General features: G+C 40.6%; 1 protein-coding gene across 9 annotated transcripts in view; it reads right to left on the bottom strand.

Annotated features, from left to right (window-relative positions):
• The window catches only part of LOC144527050 (receptor-type tyrosine-protein phosphatase mu), a 158,018-nt gene that overhangs the window by 69,449 nt on the left and 67,248 nt on the right, over nucleotides 1–21,321 (bottom strand). For all 9 annotated transcript variants that reach the window (XM_078264892.1, XM_078264893.1, XM_078264896.1 and 6 more), the window contains 4 exons: nucleotides 7,637–7,945; nucleotides 6,446–6,555; nucleotides 1,984–2,185; nucleotides 985–1,087 (listed from right to left, as the gene is read on the bottom strand). In XM_078264892.1, the coding sequence (XP_078121018.1) occupies nucleotides 985–1,087; nucleotides 1,984–2,185; nucleotides 6,446–6,555; nucleotides 7,637–7,945 (724 nt within the window). The remainder of the gene's footprint in view (nucleotides 1–984; nucleotides 1,088–1,983; nucleotides 2,186–6,445; nucleotides 6,556–7,636; nucleotides 7,946–21,321) is intronic.

Genomic DNA, 21,321 nt, shown 5'->3' with positions numbered 1-21,321 from the left:
ATCATTAGGCAAAAACAAATGAGTAAAATAGTCTATATTAAATTGTCAAGCAAATTTTTATCCCACCTTATTCCTAATATAATAAGTGGATATAAGAAATTCCAAAAATTTCCCTCCAGGGATTTATAAAGGCTAATCTTATTTGAACTTGCTTCAACGTTAATGTGACATTTATGCTTGTAACACATATTACGAAAATGTTGTCATTTATTAATGATGAAGAGACACACACACACACACACACACACACACACACACACACACACACACACACACAAAAAGAACTAATGAAAATAGATGCAAGCAAAAGACATTGGTACTCAAGGAAGCGACCTGAAGAAAAAGAAAGAGATTCAGTGAAGGCTGCCCACTTAAAAACTGTTAATGCTGCAATAACTGAAGAGTGGTATACGCTAAAGAACTAATACTGACTAACAAAAAGATGATCAAGCAAGCAGTATTCCTGCCAGAAGCCCACAATGGCCTTGAGTAAACCAAAATGATGACTTTTGTCCAACAGCCTGGCATTTACGGTGCACAGTACAGCTGTACTGCTTCCCCCATAATGGCTAACAAAGACAGCATCAAGCAGGCAGAATTCCTCTGTTCCCCAGAAGCCTGTGGTGGCTCAGGGTGCCCGGTAGATGAAAGACATAAAGGAAAGAGATCCTAAAGCTAGCCTTGGCTGCATCAGGTTTTGTTCTTATCTTCAAAGGCTGTGCTTCTTTTTCACAGGATCAAAATCCACAAACAAATAAAAAGAAAATTAGACGTGTATAGTAAGCTACTGAATTCCCCGGCAACTTTCCTTCATGGTGGGGTATTGATAAACACAAGCTCTTTGATCATTTTCTGTTGCTGATGGAGGTTCCTGGTGTTTTAACATGCTGTTTTGTTGTTTTTACCCTGTGCTGTGTGTGTGTGTGTGTGTGTGTGTGTGTGTGTGTGTGTGTGTGTGAGAGAGTCCTTATTGTGAAAGCCTACCTCACAGGTGCACCTCTGCTTTGGGCAGGTTTAAGCAGGACAGTGACTGTGCTGTCTGTCTGGTTCAAAGAGGTCTCCTGGTCATACGCCGGCATGGAAGGAGCTGAGGAGAAAACAAATTGGAGGGGTTTTACTACACTGCAAAGCAAAGTTCAAAACAGCATATTTTCTCACTTTTACAATGAGCACTTAATGCCTTTTGCCTTTATAGCGCCATCATTTAATCATTAAGTCTAGCAATAACAGAAGAGGGAAACATTTGCTGCTGTCACAAAAGTATTCACAAAGTATTCTTCAAAATAGCGCACATGTATCACAATAAAAAACACTGTCAAAAACAAGAATTGCCAACTACTCTCATGGTCATTATCTATATCAATCCCAGTTTTCATTAAGTAAGACCAGCCAGGGTTTATGGAAACTAAAAGCACAATTTGTCTTTGAACAATCAGGCAATTGTGCTAAATCTAATGCAATTGCAAGACTAAATAGCACTGAAATTAATTTAACAAAACACCTAGCTGGTTCAGTGATAAAGGACCACATTACATTGTTACTTATTACACAGCTACTTAAAAAATAAATCAATAATTTGACACAAACTATTGATTTAAAAATGTTCCTCCAGAGTCTATGATCAGGACTGCGCCCATAGAAGCAGCTTGTTATTCAGAAATAAGACCACAGAATGCTGTAATCGATGAATCGGAATTAAGTATTCAGCAAAGCCGTGTAACAAATATATAGTGGATGATATTAGTGAAATTGTTTTCGTTAATTTATTACGCTGGACACCAGATGGATAAGATTTACCCTTTGAGACAAAAGAATGATATCAGTTAAGTGAAATCATTGCTAACTAATCTTTGTTTGAGTTATAATCAAGTTCCATTTTCCATTCAAACATTTGGACATAAAGAACTCCAGCGGCGGTAAATGGTACACTACTTATTCAACATCATTCACACACTGACTGGCCATGCTTTTTACACTTCTGACCTGATATCTTGGTGGTGAACTGGGTGATGATAGGGGGGCCATAGCCCTTGGCTGTGCTGGCGCGCAGGGTGAAGGAGTATGTAGAGCCTGGGTAGAGGCCTGTGAACATGTGGGTGGTCTCATTGCCCAACTTCACTACCTTCCCACTCTGGTTGGAGAGGTCTAGCTCAGGGTCAAAGGAGCTCACAGCCTTGTAGGAGATCTAGGAAGGAAGGAAATTAATATTCCAACACTGGCCTCTGGTACTCGGCACTCAGCTCTCCTCAGCTGAGGAGGATATGTATTCATACATTGAAATGTTTTATGTTTCAGGCATCCAATTGGCTCTGCAAGCTAAAGCATTCATTTTACTGTGCTTCCTGTGTTGAGGTTTTCTATCCCACTCATGCTGCTAAGAGTTATCCAATTCTTTAATCTCTCTTTCCCCTCTGCACTACTCAGTATTACCGAAAGCTACAGAGAAATATTTTTTTAAGTCTTATGTTGTCCAATACTTCTTTGTGTGTACACTTAGAAATAACCAACTGAATTACGTATATTTGTAACTAAATGCAAAACTGATCAAATACCTGCAAAACTAGTGACATTACCATCATCCCTACCTGTTCTTCATGTTTAAAACTAGCAAATGTTAGCATGCTAAGATGGTGAAAATGGTAAACACCATACCTGCTAAACCTCAGCATGTCAACATTGGGATTGTGTGCATGTTAGCATGCTGACATTAGCATTTAACTAGGCTACAACCTCACAAAGCTACTAGCATGGCGGTAGACTCTCAGTGCTGTTAATGGACAACAATTTTGAGTATACAACAATAACATGATATGATCATATTACAAGATAACGTTGAGTTATTTGAAAATATATTGGAAACACAGTATAATATAGTCCAAAACAACACAAATGTTTTAAAATGTTTCCTCCATCTAGTCTGCACTTCTCAGTAAAGCCAAATGCCACAGAGCAAAGTCTTAAGATGAGAAAAGAAGCTCTTTGTGTCTGAGCTTCTAACGTTATGTCAACAAGGCATTAAGTTGGCATTTCCAATATTAGCGAGGTACAAAAGGTCTATGGAGAGGGGGTGTTAGATTGTACTGTAAAAGCAGAGCTACGTATTTTTCAACCAAAGCTGATGTAAGCTTGTGATTTCAAGGAGAGAGGAAATGCACTTAATGTATTCCTTTTCCATTAATAAACACAGAGAGCTCTGGAGGGAAGCATTAAGGTGAGTGTTTTTGCTAATATCCATTTTGAATAACTGTAAAGTCCCACTTTAAGAAATGCCTGTGCTCGTAAAGGAAAACCTCCATTATAATTCCAATTAAGGAACACAAAGGGAGTTAGGAGTGCTGCATAATTTGTGACCATCAAGTTTTGAAATGCTTCAAAGCCTTCTCATTTAGTCTTTGTCTGTGGAATGAGTCTGTGATGCCAAATCCTATATCCTAACATTTCAGGGAGAGGAATTTGAAATGACTTGTCAACACTGGGCACATGGACAGGTTTTTACAATTATAATGGAACTGACGGGAAAATAATGAATAATATTTGAGCAAACTAATTTGGACTTGCTTGTAACTATTACTCGATCTGATATATTAGGCTTTTCAAATCTCACTGGTTCACGTGTTTCTATCTGAGGGAGGAAAATGTTGAATTTATCAAGCATTCATAAAATATAAATGACTGAATAATCTCCAGCACCTTTGCTCGCACAAGAATGAAGAAAGCTGAATAACTGTTAATGAAAGATGCTGTGTACTCTTTCCTGTTACCTAAACTCTAATTAACAATTTATTTGCAGAAGAGTTTTAACCTTTTAGACAGACCTACAGTAAATATTAACAATCTAAATGTAAGTGATTTGAAAAGGCTGCATGTTTTATAAGTATAGTGGCTTTTAAGGGATAAAGCATGACTTACTTTTGGTTTTCTGAAAATACTATTTATCTTTTCATAATAGTTTCCATTTCCCTAAAAAGGTCATGTGATGCACAGCTTTCACTTATCACAATATATATGATAAACAAAATGCTACGTCACATTTAATTTGTATTGGTAAACATGGCTGACAAACAAGGAATAATTGGAAAATCTGCTTTATTCCTCTTAAAGAGAAGCTGGCTCATGTCAGTCTGAAAGGCTGCCAATAAAATGGCATTCGCAGAGCTTGGTCAAAAAGTAATGGAGCTGAAATCTCTTTGATATCAGGCCTTGCCAGACGTACATATTTCACTTTCAGTCCTTTGATAATGTCAAATCAAAGCAAGGTCTTGACTTATAAGAAACTACTTCTGGGGAATACCGGCAGAATTCATTGTGGTTTACTTTCTTAGAGACAAACAGAGAGAGTCAGACTGTAGCGGTGTGAGGGACACACACCTGGAGCAAGCTTCTGGGTTGCTAGATTTTCCTCATCTGTCACCCTGTTTAAGACGGGGTGAAACGAATATTAATGCTCTTTCTTACTCTTAAATTAAATTCTGTAATTCCAGGTTATGTTGAGAAATCTATAATGACACTTCACTGTATATTAATAGCAGGGAATACCAGGATTGTCAGCTAGACACATTACTATACTCTTGAGGCCTAGAGAGAAGTAATTGCTGCAGCATATGAATATAATAGCCGGGAGTGAGTATTTCATGAAGAGAAACACATTTGCCTCAACGTAAATATGAGTGAACCTGACAAAGCGGCAATGCAAAACACGCCATTTGCTCTGAATGCTTTTTCTTGTACCATGAAATTTTAAAAAGATAAACAACTGAAACATGTTGCTCTAAAAGTGATTAGGTGTGCGGTAAACCTACCGTTTTTATAGACATTGTTTCTCTGCTGTCTGCCAGCACCTCTAAGTGCCATACAGCTGTGCACAGGACACAACACTGCACTACACACACTTGAATAATCAGGGCCTTCTCATAATTCTGAGGACTTTAGGACTTTGCTGCTTGGATTAAAATGTCTCTGTGCCGCTACGAGAGTATCCGTCATATTTCATTCACCTGATAGCATGGCAGTGGATAGAGAGACCTATACAACGACCCGATTGCATTGCTTACACTATTCAATCTGCTCTCCTCATATGAGAAACAGCCCTTTCAATGATTGCTAACCTAGTCAAAATATCAAGCGTGAACAAATGGCAACGAGGAAGAATCAACAGAGGAGAATCAATCTGTGGGAAAAGCTGGAGGATTACTTCCCCCTTAAGCTGGTTAAGATCAATGTGTACATATATCTTCTGTGTGTGTTTGTATGTATGTATGTGTGTGTGTGTGCGTTCGAGGAGACCGTTTCTATTATTCAAGACTCAATGCAGCTCCTGGACAAGACTGGCAGGAGCAGTGGACCCTTATGTCAACATTTGCTTTATGCTGAATCGTGATATGTGTTCGAGGCGTGTTTCAGGGAGTGTATTTTCTTTAGAGGTCGCTCAGGTGTTGAGGTACAGAAGATGACCGCAGATTGCAGTTGATTCTCTATACTAAAAATGGTGAACACACACTTGGGGCGGTGCTTTATACAAGGAGGCACAAACTTTTGAGAAAACCCTGACTTGAGAGATCCGAACAAACTGATTCAGGTTTAAACTGTTCGACATACATAACTTAGATCTAATGTGATCAGTCAAATTAAACCCTGGTTTAAATAGTCAAGACGATTGCACTTTAATGACTTTAAAATGTAGGCCTATGACTTCATGTACACAATATAGAGACGGTAATGGTACTGAAAGAGCCAATTGTGATAATTAGGGCTACAGAGCTACAGCCATGCTAGCGGCTCTGTACGAAGCTGCTGTAAGCTGTACAAAGAGCTAAATGCTAACGTCAGCATACTAACATGCTCACAATGACAATGCTAATATGTTGATGTTTAGCAGGTATTTTGTTTATCATGTTCCTCATCTTAGTTTAGCATGTTAGCATGGTAGCATGTGTACAGCTGAGTCTAATGGGAATGGCATTAGTATTTGGTCAAATACCAAAGTACTGGACAGTATTGGACCTGATGATGGTGATGAAGGAAAAGCAACGAGATCAACAAACGTATTACTTTTTCTCTTTTTTCCTTCTTTTTTTAAACATCCTGAGGTGATCGTAAATGTTTGTACCAAATTTCATTGCAATCCATTCAATCTCATTACATGAAATACTGTAACCCTTTGTTGTGTAGACTGTCAACAAAATAGCAGGTGCACCTAGATCCCAGGTCCTAGCTCAAGAAAACAAAGTGGTTCATAAAATTAAAAAAAATCAATTTGAACATTTCTCTGGCAGCTCTGTACACTACTGCACATCAATGTTGCGGAAAAATGCAGCCTCAGAAACTCAAAGATATGCACACCACCCACAGAGAGGTGGGGGAGAAAAAAAAGCTTAATATTGGAAGTCAGTTTTCTACTCTAGGGTGTTCAATATCTCTAACATTTTGCTAACCCTGGTGTGTGTACCTCAAACTGAGTGATGATCCCGTAGGTGTGCGCTGGTTCTCTCCACTTCAGGATGATCTTTTCCTCATAGGCACTGCCCAGAATGGACTCCAGAGGAACAGCTCCTGGCACTGTGGGAAATTATAACAGACACATTTCTCAAAACAGGCGGCATAGTGGGATTTTTCAAGGTAGAAATAAGTGTACAAAAAGCATACCCAGTTCCATGGATACATATTTATGGAACCCCCCCTTTATGTTCTGTGCATGTTTGTCAAGTTAAAATGATGTCTATAAAAGTTGGATGAAAGCATTTTCTACTTCGTAGCTTTAGTCTTTTCTATTATGTTTTACCTAGCCCAGCACCTTGTGCATAAACAATCAAAAAAGCTCTTCAAGGACCTGTAGTTCACAAATGGCCATGATCCAAAGTCAAACACATCTTAATAGAAATTTGTGAGATTATTTGAAGTCATTGTCACTCAAAACACACTCCCTGACAAGTTTTACAGCAAAACTAAACACGTTTCGAACAGATGAAAATGTGTTGCAAACAAAGATGAACTAGTAACCCCATGGGACCCTAAACACACAGATCCACAGACACACAGAAGTCAGATAGTGAGAAACAGTTGCCACTTTCAAGTTTCCAACCACAGATATCTGAGCCAGACATGACAAGACTCTCTTTTCGTCAGCTGAGCCTGTTTGTTGTCTGGCGGCCAGGGTTCCTTGAGACTTCTATAGAGTTCATTTCCTGCGTCTGCTGAGGCAATACAGAAGATCTTTCATCTTTGAAGGAGGTGAAACAACCATACGGCACAGAAACTTGCTTTTGACTCGTGCTCTCCTTAAAAATATTTGGAGAAGCCTAAACTTGTTCTTGGTGCAAGCTGTTTACGATCAGGTGAGAATTATCCACCTATTCTAAAAGATCAAAATGTCACTTTTATAATAAAGATTATTTTTTCTGCTATTGGAGAGCAGACATGCAGGCAGGTAAAAATAAATATTATTTATTATGTATAAATAAAATAGTTAATAGTTAAATATTGTAGTTTCAATTTAGTGTTTGAATGTTGGGTTGGATGGTTGCATTTCACTTTTTTACTTATTGGCTCTCCATACTTTAAAAAGGTATCTAATCTAGGATCAGTTTAAAATCAGTTTTTAAAATATTGTGTCATTCTTCTCAGACCTGATCACACTTACCATCCTCATCAGTCTGAACTTCCAGCTCTGTGCTCTCCTTGACCCCCTCTGGATTGCGTAGGACCAGCTTGACACTGAGGTTGGTGAAGGGTGTCAAGTTGTGGATGGTGTGCTGAGGATCGCGGCTCTGGGTGTCATAACACACCTCCTCGCGGGTCTCCTCTTTGCCGGCCACCCTGGACCGGTACTGGACGGTCAGGTTGTAGCTGTAGCAGCGGGTCACATTGTAGCCCAGAGGCTCCCAGCGCACCGTCACCTGTTTGGATTGGATGTCCACCACTTCTAGCCTTTGTGGGCCGTGCATGGGCTCTGGCGGGGTGGACAGAAAGAGAGAGGAGTGTGAGCATACATCAAGATAATCAATTAGGCCATATGAAATGGCAGGTAGTGCAAGACAGTTTCAATAAAATCAAGGAAATTACTGAGGTCTATGCAAGGGCACAGAGAAGGCGCTGTTCCTTTAGGTCGAAGAAAAACTACCAGGTTTTTATAACACTCGAGACCTGATCAATACTTTTTTTTCATATTGAAATACTATTTCCTCTGTTTGGAATTCATATTCCCAGAAAATAAATTTAATTTTTTTTTTTTTTTTTAAAGCCTATCTGCCTGAGCCACGGAGCATTGCCACACCGTTGCTAACTCGGTCTCACAGCAGCTGAACACACCAAGACACCGCAGGTCTGTTGGTGGGAAACCCTCAGCAGGAGGTGTATCATCCCTTTAGAGCGTGCCATTGCTCTGCTTCTTCTGCCTTTTCCTCACTCTTTTTCCATCTCTCCCAGTGGCAGTCAGCTATTAGCACCACACTGATACAGAGTCAGCCAGCCTGCCAATGCAGGCAGGACACAACCCCCACTGCCATCCTATCACCTCTAATCATTCTCTCTCTCTCTCCCTCTCCCTCTCTCTCTCCCCCCCTCTCTCCCTCCCCCCTACGGAAGGAAAGCAGCCCAAGCACAAGGTAATGGGATCAATTTCCATTCCAGGTTAAATTCGCAGTCCATTTCTCTGGAACTTAACACTTTACCACCTATTAGGAAGAGCCAGGGCTCAATTTCCCCGTTCCCCAGGAGACACAGTCAAGCAATTCAGAGGCAGCCACGGCAGCCATGTTTAACATTCTGGAGGTGCATGGGGGGAGACTGGACTACAGCTCCAGCATGCTGTTCATTTCTACAGGCTGAACACAAGGACATGACAAACAAGCAAGAACCTATGAACAACACAGTTGGCATCCTTTGAATGTCATTCCCACTTATTTTATGTTTTACTCGTATGGCCAGTGAATACCTATAGAAAGATAATGTCTGACTAACCAAGTTTAATGAAGAATCCTTTTAAAATGTATAATGAATGATTAACAATGACAATAATTTTGTGTGGTGCTGCAGAAAAGCTACAAGACAAATTAATGCTTATCAGGAAATGAAGTCATAACACACATTTCACAAGGAGAAACAAATGGATATGAGCTCTCCTGCACTTTAATAGAGCAGATGAAATAGCATTAGAAGGGCCAGAAAGAAGGACAAGTGTTGACAGATGGGGAAAGGGATATCAATGTGCAGCATACAGTGCAAGAAGAATAGACAAAGGGCTACAAATGAAAAAGAAGTATGTCAGGAAAATGGAAAAATGTCTTTCCAACAGGAAAACAAAAGGCAATTAGCTTCTCTTTAAGAACGATTTGTCACTATAGGGCTACACAGAGTGCAACAAACGACTACATTCTTTGACATAACATGTGTATAGCTTTTATAACATTTTAAACAATAGCTGTGTATGTATGTATGTATGTATATATATATAATTTATTTTATTTTTTTTACTGGCTGAGAGGTGTGCATTCTAGCTTCCATACAGTAGGAGTGCTTAATATTCTCTGAGACACCTTACTGCAATGCTGTGGTGGACTTCTTTGAATGTGTATTATCTTTAATAAAGGATCTCCTAGCAGTACTGACTTCCAATAAAATCTGAAAATCTGAAAGATGTTAATTTTTGGAGGAGACTGGTATGTAAGACATCTACCTTCAAAGGGATCAGCGGTAGAGTCAAATATTAAGTAGCAAACTACAGTAGGGGGATTAACGTAACAATTCATGATTGAAGTGAATCTGGCGCTTTAAACAAATGTAATCACAGAAAAAAGAGATTCTAACACAGAACTGGGAAGACTTGGCAAAGGAAAACAGGCCTGTTCAAATAGGTTGCCATGTTGGGAAAGCCATCCAGAAAATAGAAGTTTAAGCCCCTTTATTTGCGGAACTATCTTTTGGCCGCACTCCGTAGGCAACGGTTACACTAAAAGCACAGAGAATTGCAGGGTGGCCAGGCACAAAAATCAAATTAAACCAGATGCTCTCAAAGTGACAAATGCACAAACTGTGAATCTCAAGCAGACGTGCACGAGCGGGTGAGAGGAAGTCTCATATCTGAAGCGTTCAAGGAGAATATCACACTTTCATCTTCGTGGAACATCATAGATAATGTCCACTGCAGCCTAATTCTGGCCAATGGAAAGATACCAACAAGAATGGAAATCACATAAAATGTAATTGTGGAGAGAAATAGCCCATGTCACATAAAGAAGAGGAAAATAACGTTAATATATCCATTTAAATTTGGCTTTTTGTCACATGGTGAGAACAATAGACATATATTCTAGCATGTGCACCAACAGTAAGAGTGAGGGTACATAAAGGAATATTGGCCATTTAGTAAACAGCTCTTATAACTATTCTATAGTCTCTCCCTGGAGTTTTGTTGAGAAAAGGCTAATTGTTTGTTACCCCATTGGCTCCCCGTAGTGCAAATGCCAGCTGTCTGATGCAAGCAGTAAAATGCGAGGATCTGTGGCAGACGCCCAATCACAACTTGTGCCCCATGACTCAGAATGACATCATCTGTTTTCATGAACAACAAGGTGACTTGTCCATTTCAGAGCCTGGTCATGGTTGACTTTGAAAAAAGAGGGAAGATGAAAAGAAATGAACGGGTCACGCTGAATGGCTGATATCCTTTATAAATCCTTTCGTGCATAGATGGAGGCTAGGCAGCCATTTTCAATAGACCCATAAATGACAGCTGATGAGATGAACCAATTACCCCAGTCTACTGTGACTGCTAGTTTAGTTTTGTTGACCGAGCAGTAAGAGGCTTAGTATCAAAACAAGCACAAATGACAACAAGGAATAACAGGGCTCTCTCTTGATATCCTTACCATATTTTTATTTTATTTTTTACAATTCTCACAAGCTATCACACAGAGGGGGTGAAAATACTGAAAATATGACTCTAATATCTCTCCAGTATGGCAGATATTTCTAGTGGAATAGAGTTATAATAATGGCTATAAAAGCATCCCTTGAAGCAGGAAATTACTGAGGTCTATCATATGCCAGGGCACACAAAATGAGTTCCAGTGAGAGCCAGATTGGTATTCCAAGCGGTGGACAAATTATCACCTGCCCCACACTCACGATGTAATTGAATAATTTGAATTTGACATTTACATAGAACTATTAGTGATTTTTTGTCATTACAGTGCGACATTTAAATAATGTTTTAGAAATTATCAGCACATTATTGCCTCTTGTTAATTTGAATGGGCCCTGCATACAAGCTACTGCAGCTGAAGTGATAACATGATTTCCCCAAACATGAAACAAAAACAACAAATAACTGCATGTTGCAGCCGTCTGTCCTAGAGGGGGCTTCAAATGGTGCACTTAGCCCCAGGGTAGAGCAAGACATTAGTCCTGGATGAAAGAAAACAAATTGGGCATGTCCGGACCACAGCCACTTTACTGTGAGACAAGTGTGTGTGTGTGTGTGTGTGTGTGTGTGTGTGTGTGTGTGTGTGTGTGTGTGTGTGAGAGAGAGAGAGGGGGGACAATGTGTGTTTTCTAGCATGTTCATGGTCTTATGTGTGTAATATGAGTGTCCATACGCATGCACAGCAGCGCAGATCAAGTTCCTTAGAATCTTACTGGCTATATGTACAAAAGAATGATTTACTTATCAGATCTCCCTCAGGCCTCGCAGCGTACGAGTCATTCAGAAAGCCAGGATCTTTATCAGATCCACATTGATTAAGAGCAGAAAAGCCTGGTGCCGGCATACACTTCCATCTCCCTGCTCAGCAAACTGAACCGGGAAGGGGGGAAGAAAGGACTACTTGGGCAATGATTAGAAACCACAGTCAAGTCAATGCGACTCCTGAGCCTGGATGCTATTTTATCAGGATGAAACGGCGCTCTGGTTGAGGAGGGAGCTTTGCTGTTGGGAGATATATATATATATATATAAAAAAAAACTTGACTTTCACAGGATGACATGTCGACTGTCGGATTCCTTGCTGGAGAATGGCAGCCGGGGCTCGTCACACGCAGGTGCCTTCGTTGTAGACAGTACCAAAACAACATGACAACTGAGAAGATTAAATTCTGGACGGAGGGCTGTTTTCATGCAAACTGTTCCATTCTAGGCAATGAGGCCTGGTATTACCGTCACTATCTCTCCATTGCTGTGTGTTATTCACTCGGTTCTGTTGGAGCTGAGCGGGCTGGAAAGCGAGCACATTTGTTTGCCTCTTTCCATTACATCTCAGTGATAGCACTGAGGCCATTGAGGTAATGACATGGGTTTTACACTTAGGAAATCATTTTCATATCCTCGCAGAAGCGAGCCGTAATGATAGCTTTTGATAACCGACAATCAAAGCTCCATCACCCTCCTAGAGTGCTCCTCTATGCAATCCTTTGGAGGAAAAGGAAAAGAGAAGGGAGGGGGTTAAGAGGGAGAGATGGAGGGAGTCAATGTGTGGGTAGATGGTGGGTGGGTGGATGGATTAGAGAAAGAAAGCCAAGACAGAGAAGGAGGGGAGGGCAGAAGTGCCAAGGTTATTGTTCATCAAATGCAACAAGTCAAACCAGGCCTTGGGGTTGACACGTGTACACGTTATAATTGATAGCACTTTAAAAGGCACTGTACATGGACCACTTGTGTTCTAACATCACCCTCTACACCCATTACAAAGTCAGAGACAAATGCCGATATGCTCAGGACACACACACACACACACACACACACACACACACACACACACAGACACTTTGCCCATACACCTTGGAGGCGTGGATAATCACAAGGATTTATTGAATGGTGGTGGTCACTCCTCACTCTATCAAGTCCTTCTTTATAGGCCTCATGATGAATGAGACTGCCATGATGGGTGAGGATGAGGGGCGGAGGGGCCTACAACGTGCTGTATCGAATTGAAACCACAGAATGAGACCCGGCGCTGGGCCGAGCTGGGCTGCCACCTTGTCTGATGAACCCCCCGAAGCTGTAGGGGTAGAGATGAATGGGTGAACGAACGCCTTCCTTCTCACAGCACTGACTAGAAAGTGAGAGCAAAAGCATGAGAGGGAAAGTAAAAAAGGCCTTATGGATGATGCATGACAAGATTCAAGACTGTCAAGTCAAACCAAGTCGGTGCTCGTCTTCGTTCATGATTGACTGACTGTATGTTGCCCCAAAACAGCCAACAAGCTCAACTGTGTAATTACAGTAAATACGCTTAGATCCCATTGGTAATGTTTGCTGCACTCCCTTTCTTATACTCTTTTTATTGCTTAAGATGAACTTTTTCACAAATTTGCACGAAGAAGTCATCACACATTAGCTACGACGTTTTTTTTAAACCCTTTGTGTGTGTGTGTGTGTGTGTGTATGTATAAGTATGTGCATGCATGGTGCATAAGTATATGGATTGGATCTTGTGTACGTATGTGCAGGTGTTCGCCTGTATCTGCTTGTGCATACATGCCAATTCATGTTAAGGTATTTGTATATATTATATATATTTTTGCATGCTAGGCAATGTTATGTACTGTACATGCACAATATACCATTAATCATCTTAAGTTTAATTACTTTAAAACTACATCTGTATATGTATACATGTTTTCTTCTGTCAACATAAAAAAAAACTTAACGGGTTGCTGTATGTTCATACTCAATAGACGTTGAGAACGTTTGTTATTGAGTCCATCCACTAGAGTGCCTGATAATCTATATATGCACTGTATATTTGCATGGAATCAGTAATGTCATGAATTAATAATGGTTACTTACTTCCATCATGTTTTGCAACATACTGGGCAGCGTGGTAGTTTAAAGCCCACTAAAGCTAAAAAGGGGTTTTACCGTTTATCCATAGTGACGGAAGCATTTAGTTGGATGGAGATGAAGTAAGTACTGTGCTGCAGAGCACAACAGTGAAGCACTTGAGGTGATAATACTATTGCTAAAGACTTTTCTACAAGAAACAAAAACTCTTTTCGCTTTGCTTCAAATACCAAGTCATAAAAAGTTGCACTTGTTGATTGCAGTCTCGAGAAATTGGATTTAAAAAAAACGGAAATGGAATAAATAACAGGGTATAAAATGTCAGAGGGAAGTCTTTTCCATCACTGACCATTTAGAAGGATTAAAAGAACAAACCTAGCAGGTCTGGCTCAAGGTCAAAAGGTGAGTCCACCAACCGGATGAAAACAAATGGACAGCCAGTTGATGGTAAGAGCAAAGGCAGCATAGGTGGAACTGGTTAAATCAATCTTTCATTTCATTTCCACCAATATGCTGTGCGGTGATTGGGGTCAGAGTGACAGGCAGGAATGACCCCCTCCTCCCACATGCCCGCACACCCATCTATACTGTCAGACCAGGCATTGTCTTTTGTGTTCAGGTTCCTGGGGAAAATGCCTGTGGTTAGGGCTTACACACAGGAACAACACAAGCCCTCATTTACAGACAGGGACGCAATCTCTACAGGAGCAGTGGGAGGTTACCAAGGTGATTCTTCAACTTCAACACTCCCCAGATGGCCCGTATGGCATTGCCATTTGTTGCCAAAAACCTGCATGTGTCGCACTCAACTCAGGGTGTTACCCACAGTGTAAATCAAAGTGAAGCGCTTGACTTTGTGAAATGATTGCTGCATTTTCTCAGCCACCTACTTAGAAGATATATTGGATCTAAGATCTAGCTATCTAGGTGGGGGAATACAGGATATAAATCGCAGCGTTCCTGACATTCCTGTCCTTTAGTTGAGGAGGAGACGCACAAATGTTCTTGAGTTAGAGTTATACAACCAGACTGAATGAGTGCTTCCTAGATGCCTAGCAAGGGGAATGGGACATCTATAATTCAGCAAAAGGATGGAGAAAATCTGTGACAAAAATTACAGCAGATAGATCATGAATAATTAAACACGAGGAATAGAAACATTTAAAGACCTTGAGAAGCATTTCAGTTCAAATTTAAAAACAGCAGAAAAGAAGGATTTTGCCAAGCCTGACTAAACTACAGCTATTTATCATACCCTTGAGGCTTAAGAGTTGAGGATACAAACAACCTCGATGATAATTGTTTGCGAGAAGCTGAAGACACAGCTCTAGAGTAAGAAGAGAATAAAGTTTACCTGGATGTCACCAGAGTATCGTTTGTGCACATCTGTTCTCAGAGTCTCAATTAATTCGTGTTTTGGGAATAGATAGATGGAGTGATGGATATGAGGGAAATAATAATGAAACAACTATAAATGCAGCGTAGCTCTCACTCTTTGTCTCTCTCCTTTCCAACAACAGTTGTTTGAAGCTGTGTCCTTGAGAAGAATGCAATTTGCCTTTTGCAGAGCCAATATCATAGAACACAATTCACCGTTCTACTTCCAACTGTCTATAATAAAAATAATTTTATTGTGGTCCTCCTATAACCTTCCTGCACATCCCTACAAACTCAATCTACCCTGTTTTCTCTGACCGACAAAAGAACACAAATTCAATGGGCCTCAAACCAAGGCTTTTCATTCGCCTTGCAACAGACAATATATAAACCCTATAGGTCACATGACTGCCAGCTATTGTTGGTGACAAACCCCATCAATGTTATCTGAGATGGTGAGGTGAAGTGGCTTTCTATTCATGCCTTAAGGCAACAATAGCATTAATTAGACACATCAAACCTAGCAAACAATTTCCTTTTAAATCCACAAAAGGAAAGAAAAAGAAAGGAACCATCATAAATGGATAGACCTTACTGAGGCAAGCGTGCATGAAGCTAAAGAGGCAGGAAAAATAGCAAGTTATCTCTGTCCTTTAGACTTGTAGTGACATCTATGCACCATCCTTCATACTCTTTTATTCTTTAAAGGAGTCCAATAATGATTTTCTGTATTTTCTGTCATATCTACTGTATAATGTTAAAATGTTCGATGTTCATATTAAACGTAGCCAAAGCTTCAAATAATGAGGTAAATGTATATAAAAGAAATGCGTATGAGCCAAAACCTCAAATTTCACACTGTTCTGAAAGCTCATTTTTCAACATTCTTCTACTCTCTAGGCAAATGTTAATTTCTCCCCAATTTTGGATCACATTCCTGCTGGAACATGTCTGGCTGTGTAGTTTTCGGTTTAGAAGACTATTTTTTATTTCTCTACAGTAGAAAGTGCTGCTATACTCGGTTACAGTCCACTGCTAACTACATTTAGCTACATGCTATTGACAGAGAAAGCTGTAATCTTGGCTGCTGATGTTAATTTCTCCCCAATTTCGGTTCCTGCTGGAACATATGTTTTTTTAGTATATGGTTTTGAAGCCTTTATTACCCATTATTGCTGTCAGTCTCCGACTGCAACGGACTGTAACGTTAGAGAGACAGTGATAGCCAGTGTTGCCAACTCTTTTCCAATAAAAGTAGCTAGCAAAAGCCGCCAGATGACATATGGTAATTTAAATATAGGTGACATCTATGTGAAAACAGTATATAATCGGTCTCCTTTAACTTCATGGTTTCAGGAGGTTGGTTTCAGGAGGTCCACAGGAACCTACACCAGGATCCTGTTTGTGGACTTCAGCTCTGCCTTTAACACCATCATCCCGGCTCTGCTTCAGGAGAAACTCTCCCAGATTGGTGTGCCTGACTACACCTGCAGGTGGATCACTGACCTGTCTGACAGGAAGCAGCATGTGAAGCTGGGGAAAGACATCTCCGACTCACAGACCATCAGCACCGGATCCCCTCAGGGCTGTGTTCTTTCTCCTCTGCTCTTCTCCCTGTACACCAACAGCTGCACTTCCAGTCACCAGTCTGTCAAGCTTCTGAAATTCGCGGACGACACCTCCCTCATCAGACTCATCTCTGATGGTGACGAGTCCGCCTACAGGTCGGAGGCTGACCACCTGGTGAAGTGGTGCAAGCAAAACAATCTAGAGCTCAATGCTCTAAGGACAGTGGAGATGGTTGTGGACTTCAGGAAGAATTCAGCCCCACCTGCCCCCATCACCCTCTGTGACTCCACAATTAACATTGTCGAGTCTTTCCACTTCCTGGGAACTATCATCTCCCAGGACCTCAAGTGGGAGCTGAACATCAGCTCCCTCGTCAAGAAAGCACAACAGAGTATGTACTTCCTGCGACAACTGAAGAAATTCAACCTGCCAAAGACAATGATGGTGCACTTCTACACAGCCATTATTGAGTCCATCCTCACATCCTCCATCACCATCTGGTACGCTGCTAGCACAGCCAAGGACAAAGGCAGACTGCAGCGTGTCATTCGGTCAGCTGAGAAGGTGATTGGCTGCAATCTGCCGCCGCTCCAGGACCTTTACGCCACCAGGACTCTGAAGCGTGCTGAAAAGATTGTGGCTGACCCCTCCCACACAGGCAACAAACTCTTTGAGACACTCCCCTCTGGCAGGAGGGTGAGGTCCATCAGGACCAAAACCTCACGTCACAAGGACAGTTTTTTCCCCTCTGCCACTAGCCTTATTAACAAGGCCCGGAAACCTCCCTGAGGTTATCTCCACACCCCACCTCTGGCTCTACATGCCACTGTACTTAATCTGCTCTTTTTATCTTAATTCTTACTCTTATTTTTAATACATTGTGTGTGTGTGTGTGTGTGTATATATATATATATATATATATATATATATATATATATATATATATATATATATATATATATATATACATACACACACACACATACATACACACACACACATTTATACTTATATTGTTTGTTTAACCTGTTTCTTCAACTTATTTTAGAGAATGTGTGACATGCACCTACAACACCACAACAAATTCCTTGTATGTGTAAAAAACGTACTTGGCAATAAAGCTTTTCTGATTCTGAAAGGTCTGTCACACCCTTCACTTCACAATGTCTGGACATTGGGGAGCTCTGTGTGACCACTGAATTTGCCAGAGCTTACACCAAAACTGGATACAAATTCTTATAATATAATAATATATATAATATAATAAGAATACTCCCAGAGACTTTATGCAAGTGGTACAGAGCCCTAAGACACGCTTAACTGTCCTTACAGTAAGTGAGGTCATTAAACCTTCTTGTCTATCAAAGTTAATGGTTTCCTGACAAATTAAGAATACGTTGGGAAAAATGTCTTTTAAAAGCCTACTGTAGATTGCACTTTGCAAAGCCCTTTTTATGACAGCTGAACAATGGCTGGAAAAAAAAAAAACATTAACTTAACATTATTCATTACTTTGTAAGGTTTAAAAGGAGAAGCTGGTTGGGAAAAGGCCTTACCATTTCCATCATGCTTATATAACAAACTTCTCAAGTGATGTTTTCTTCAGACAGGATTTCTATGGATAAAAGATAAGTTCGGCACAGGACTGCTTTCATAATTTAGTTACTGTTGAATAACTTCCTCGTGGTACACTGCACCAAGACTGTACTGCTCATACAGTTGAATATATACACAGGTATGCATTATACTAAGTGACACAATGTACATGGGAATGGTTAAAAGGGGCAATGTGTAGCTATCTTTTTCTAAAGCTACCCACTTGCTAACCTTTGTCTACATAATAAAACTAGCTTTTTGCTGACAATTGATGCATCTGATTTGCATGTCTACATGAAGAAAAATTTCCTTATGAAGTACCTTATTTTAATTAATTTCATGGAAACTAGTTAGTTACACAATGTTCTTTCTCGACCTTAATACAGGACATGATATAACCTAGTAGGATGTTAGCGATGGTGACAAGCTGTGGAGAGTTTTGGGAAAGCTAGTCATGTTAGCATTTGTAGAGAAATATTTTACTATTTAACTAGAAGCTCTCTGCTCTAACATTTTAATTAAAGCTTCTGATGCACATACCGAGCAATAAACAAGTTTTGTTGCAGCCACTTTTGTTGTCCAACTTGTGCGTCAGAAGCTTTAAATAAATATTTGTTATATATTAAAAAATATTTGCAGGCAAGGAGCACCCATTTGTATTTTTTATTTTTCTTCCTAGGCATGTTTGGAAGCTCCTTTTCCCCACAATGTGTTCATATTATGACACTGCTTCATTAAGCATGGCTGCTATAATGTTTGTTTTGGTTCCACAGACACACCAACTCTTGTATGTAATGAAAGCTTTCTGAATGCACAGATTTATTAAAAAACATATACTTGACTAAAACTTTGTTAAAACACATGCTCATGCACCTCAATACACTTAGCGTACAGTCTAAAAATCCATATTAATGTGGTGAAATTAACATGCTTTTGTGAATACAAGTAAAACTTCAGGAATTTAATAATGGGAAGGGGCATGCTCAAAAATCAGCTTAACAGTCACTGTCTGCGGCAACATTCACACTTCAAGTTGTTATGTCCCGGCACCAATGTCACTGAGACAAATTATTGTACTTGGCAAATAAAGTGATTCTACCACTACTACCATTTTTATGTTGCCAGACACTGGCGCCATTCTTATTTGCATCAAAACAGACCTGGTCTTTCACAAGTTAACCAGAAAGCTAAATGCAAATAACCAACCTTGGTGTGAGTGAACATAATTGCGCAGCTCCTCCCTACTCTCCACTGTTATAAACGAGTGTTTAAGCGAGTACTGATCCCTGATTAACGCTCATTCCCCTGTGTTTAATAGCGCTCAGTGCAACAGAATGGCAAAGTAAAAACAAACAGATGAGACTACTCCCACGTGGTGCTGGAGCGCAGATGGAGACAACTTATAGACAGAGATGTGGACTTGGCAAAAGCTGGAGTCTGAGCAGGTGTTTGGACCCAGCATGGACATCATGTACTGCCATTTTTAAAGCTCCCAAGAGCCAGCAGGAAAGCAAAGGCCATAGTGTGGAGATGAAGCACATAGGACAGACTGTTCTGCTACCATGAAAACTAGTATGAAATTATCTCTGCTGCATTAAAAATATGTGCAACCCTTGCTCTGGCTCATTCAACTTCAAATGGTTTAAAATAATTGAGTTGATTTAGACAGTGACTGTCTTCAGCAGAGGTCGGTTGAATACACACATTTGAGAAGGTTTTATTGGAGTAACAAAATTGTCCAAATATTTGCTTCTGAAGGTGGGTTGATTCATGTTCATAATGTGTCTGTGACCGCCTTGACCGAAAATACTGGAAAATACTTTTCTACACATCTAAAGTTCAACTCAGACTTCAGACGAGAAGTTGTTTAAGGCTTGCTTATCTGCCTTCCTAGTGTGGGCTGGAAATGGTCTCTCAGTGTGAGATTGTTTCTCAATAGAGTTGCTGAAATGCAGGGCACCCTGCTGTGATCCCAGGACACCACCTGATAAAACAGTGTCATCCTTCAAGTAGCACTTACCAAGTGCAGAGAACTCTGAAGTGGTAAACAACTTCACACAGATGCACATTTTACATGGAAGAGGAGTGCAATTACCAAATGCTTTTCTCTTTTAACTCAAAAAATGTTTAGAGAGTAATTTTGACCAGTTGGAGAAAAAACACAATATGGTTTGAATTATTTTGCAAACCCTTGAAACACACAAATAACCCCCTCGAACAATCACAGAGCCTTGGATAAGACATTCTTTTCATGTTGATAAGGAAAGTAATGGAAGTGCTTCATTGGAAAGAAAACCTTTCAAAGCTGCCCCTTTCCTTCCTCCTGCTTCTGAACTGAATTGGTGGCGTCATGCATTATACATTCCCTATTTTACAGAAGATTGAATTAAAACTTCCTTTGTCATCAGAAACATTGCTCATTTTTCGAAGTGACCAAGGCATGGCTATGAATAATTATATGAGAGACAGTGCTCTAAAGTGGCCACAGATTTTCATTAGCGCCTCCAGAGAACAGTGCAGGGAGAGGGGCGGGGGATCGAGTCTCTGGGCCTGCCTGTATCAACAGTGATGTATCACACAGCCCTGTGAGTCTTAACCGTTCAATTAGGAGCACTGCTGAGGCCCAGCCTGTCAGTGGGAAAGACCAGCAGAGTGCCGGACAAGATCAAGAGCTGCTTCCTCAAACACACTTCAGGAGCCAGGGCCATCAATCTCCCCGACTGTGACCGGCAGGGTGGCCAAGGGGCAGGACCCCTGCAGAAGCTGGGCCTGGCTCAGAAGGCTGCACAGGTGTGGCCATTCATCCCTATCAGCCAGACTAAAAATGAATAAGCTCATGACCTTCACAGTGGGGAGAAGGGGTTACACCCTGGGCAGGGAGGGGAGAAAAATCTCATTTTCATCAGCATTTCTCTGGACACCAAACCACATTAGCTTGGGAAAATGCTGAGGCTAGGTTTGTTTTGTTCCATGAGTTGGCATCCTAGTACAGCATGGGAATTTAG

The sequence above is a fragment of the Sander vitreus genome, chromosome 12 (genome assembly GCF_031162955.1).
Source record: "Sander vitreus isolate 19-12246 chromosome 12, sanVit1, whole genome shotgun sequence".
Taxonomy (NCBI): domain Eukaryota; kingdom Metazoa; phylum Chordata; class Actinopteri; order Perciformes; family Percidae; genus Sander; species Sander vitreus.
The sequence above is the reverse complement of the archived record's forward strand: the minus strand, read 5'-3'. Positions and strand labels throughout refer to the sequence as shown.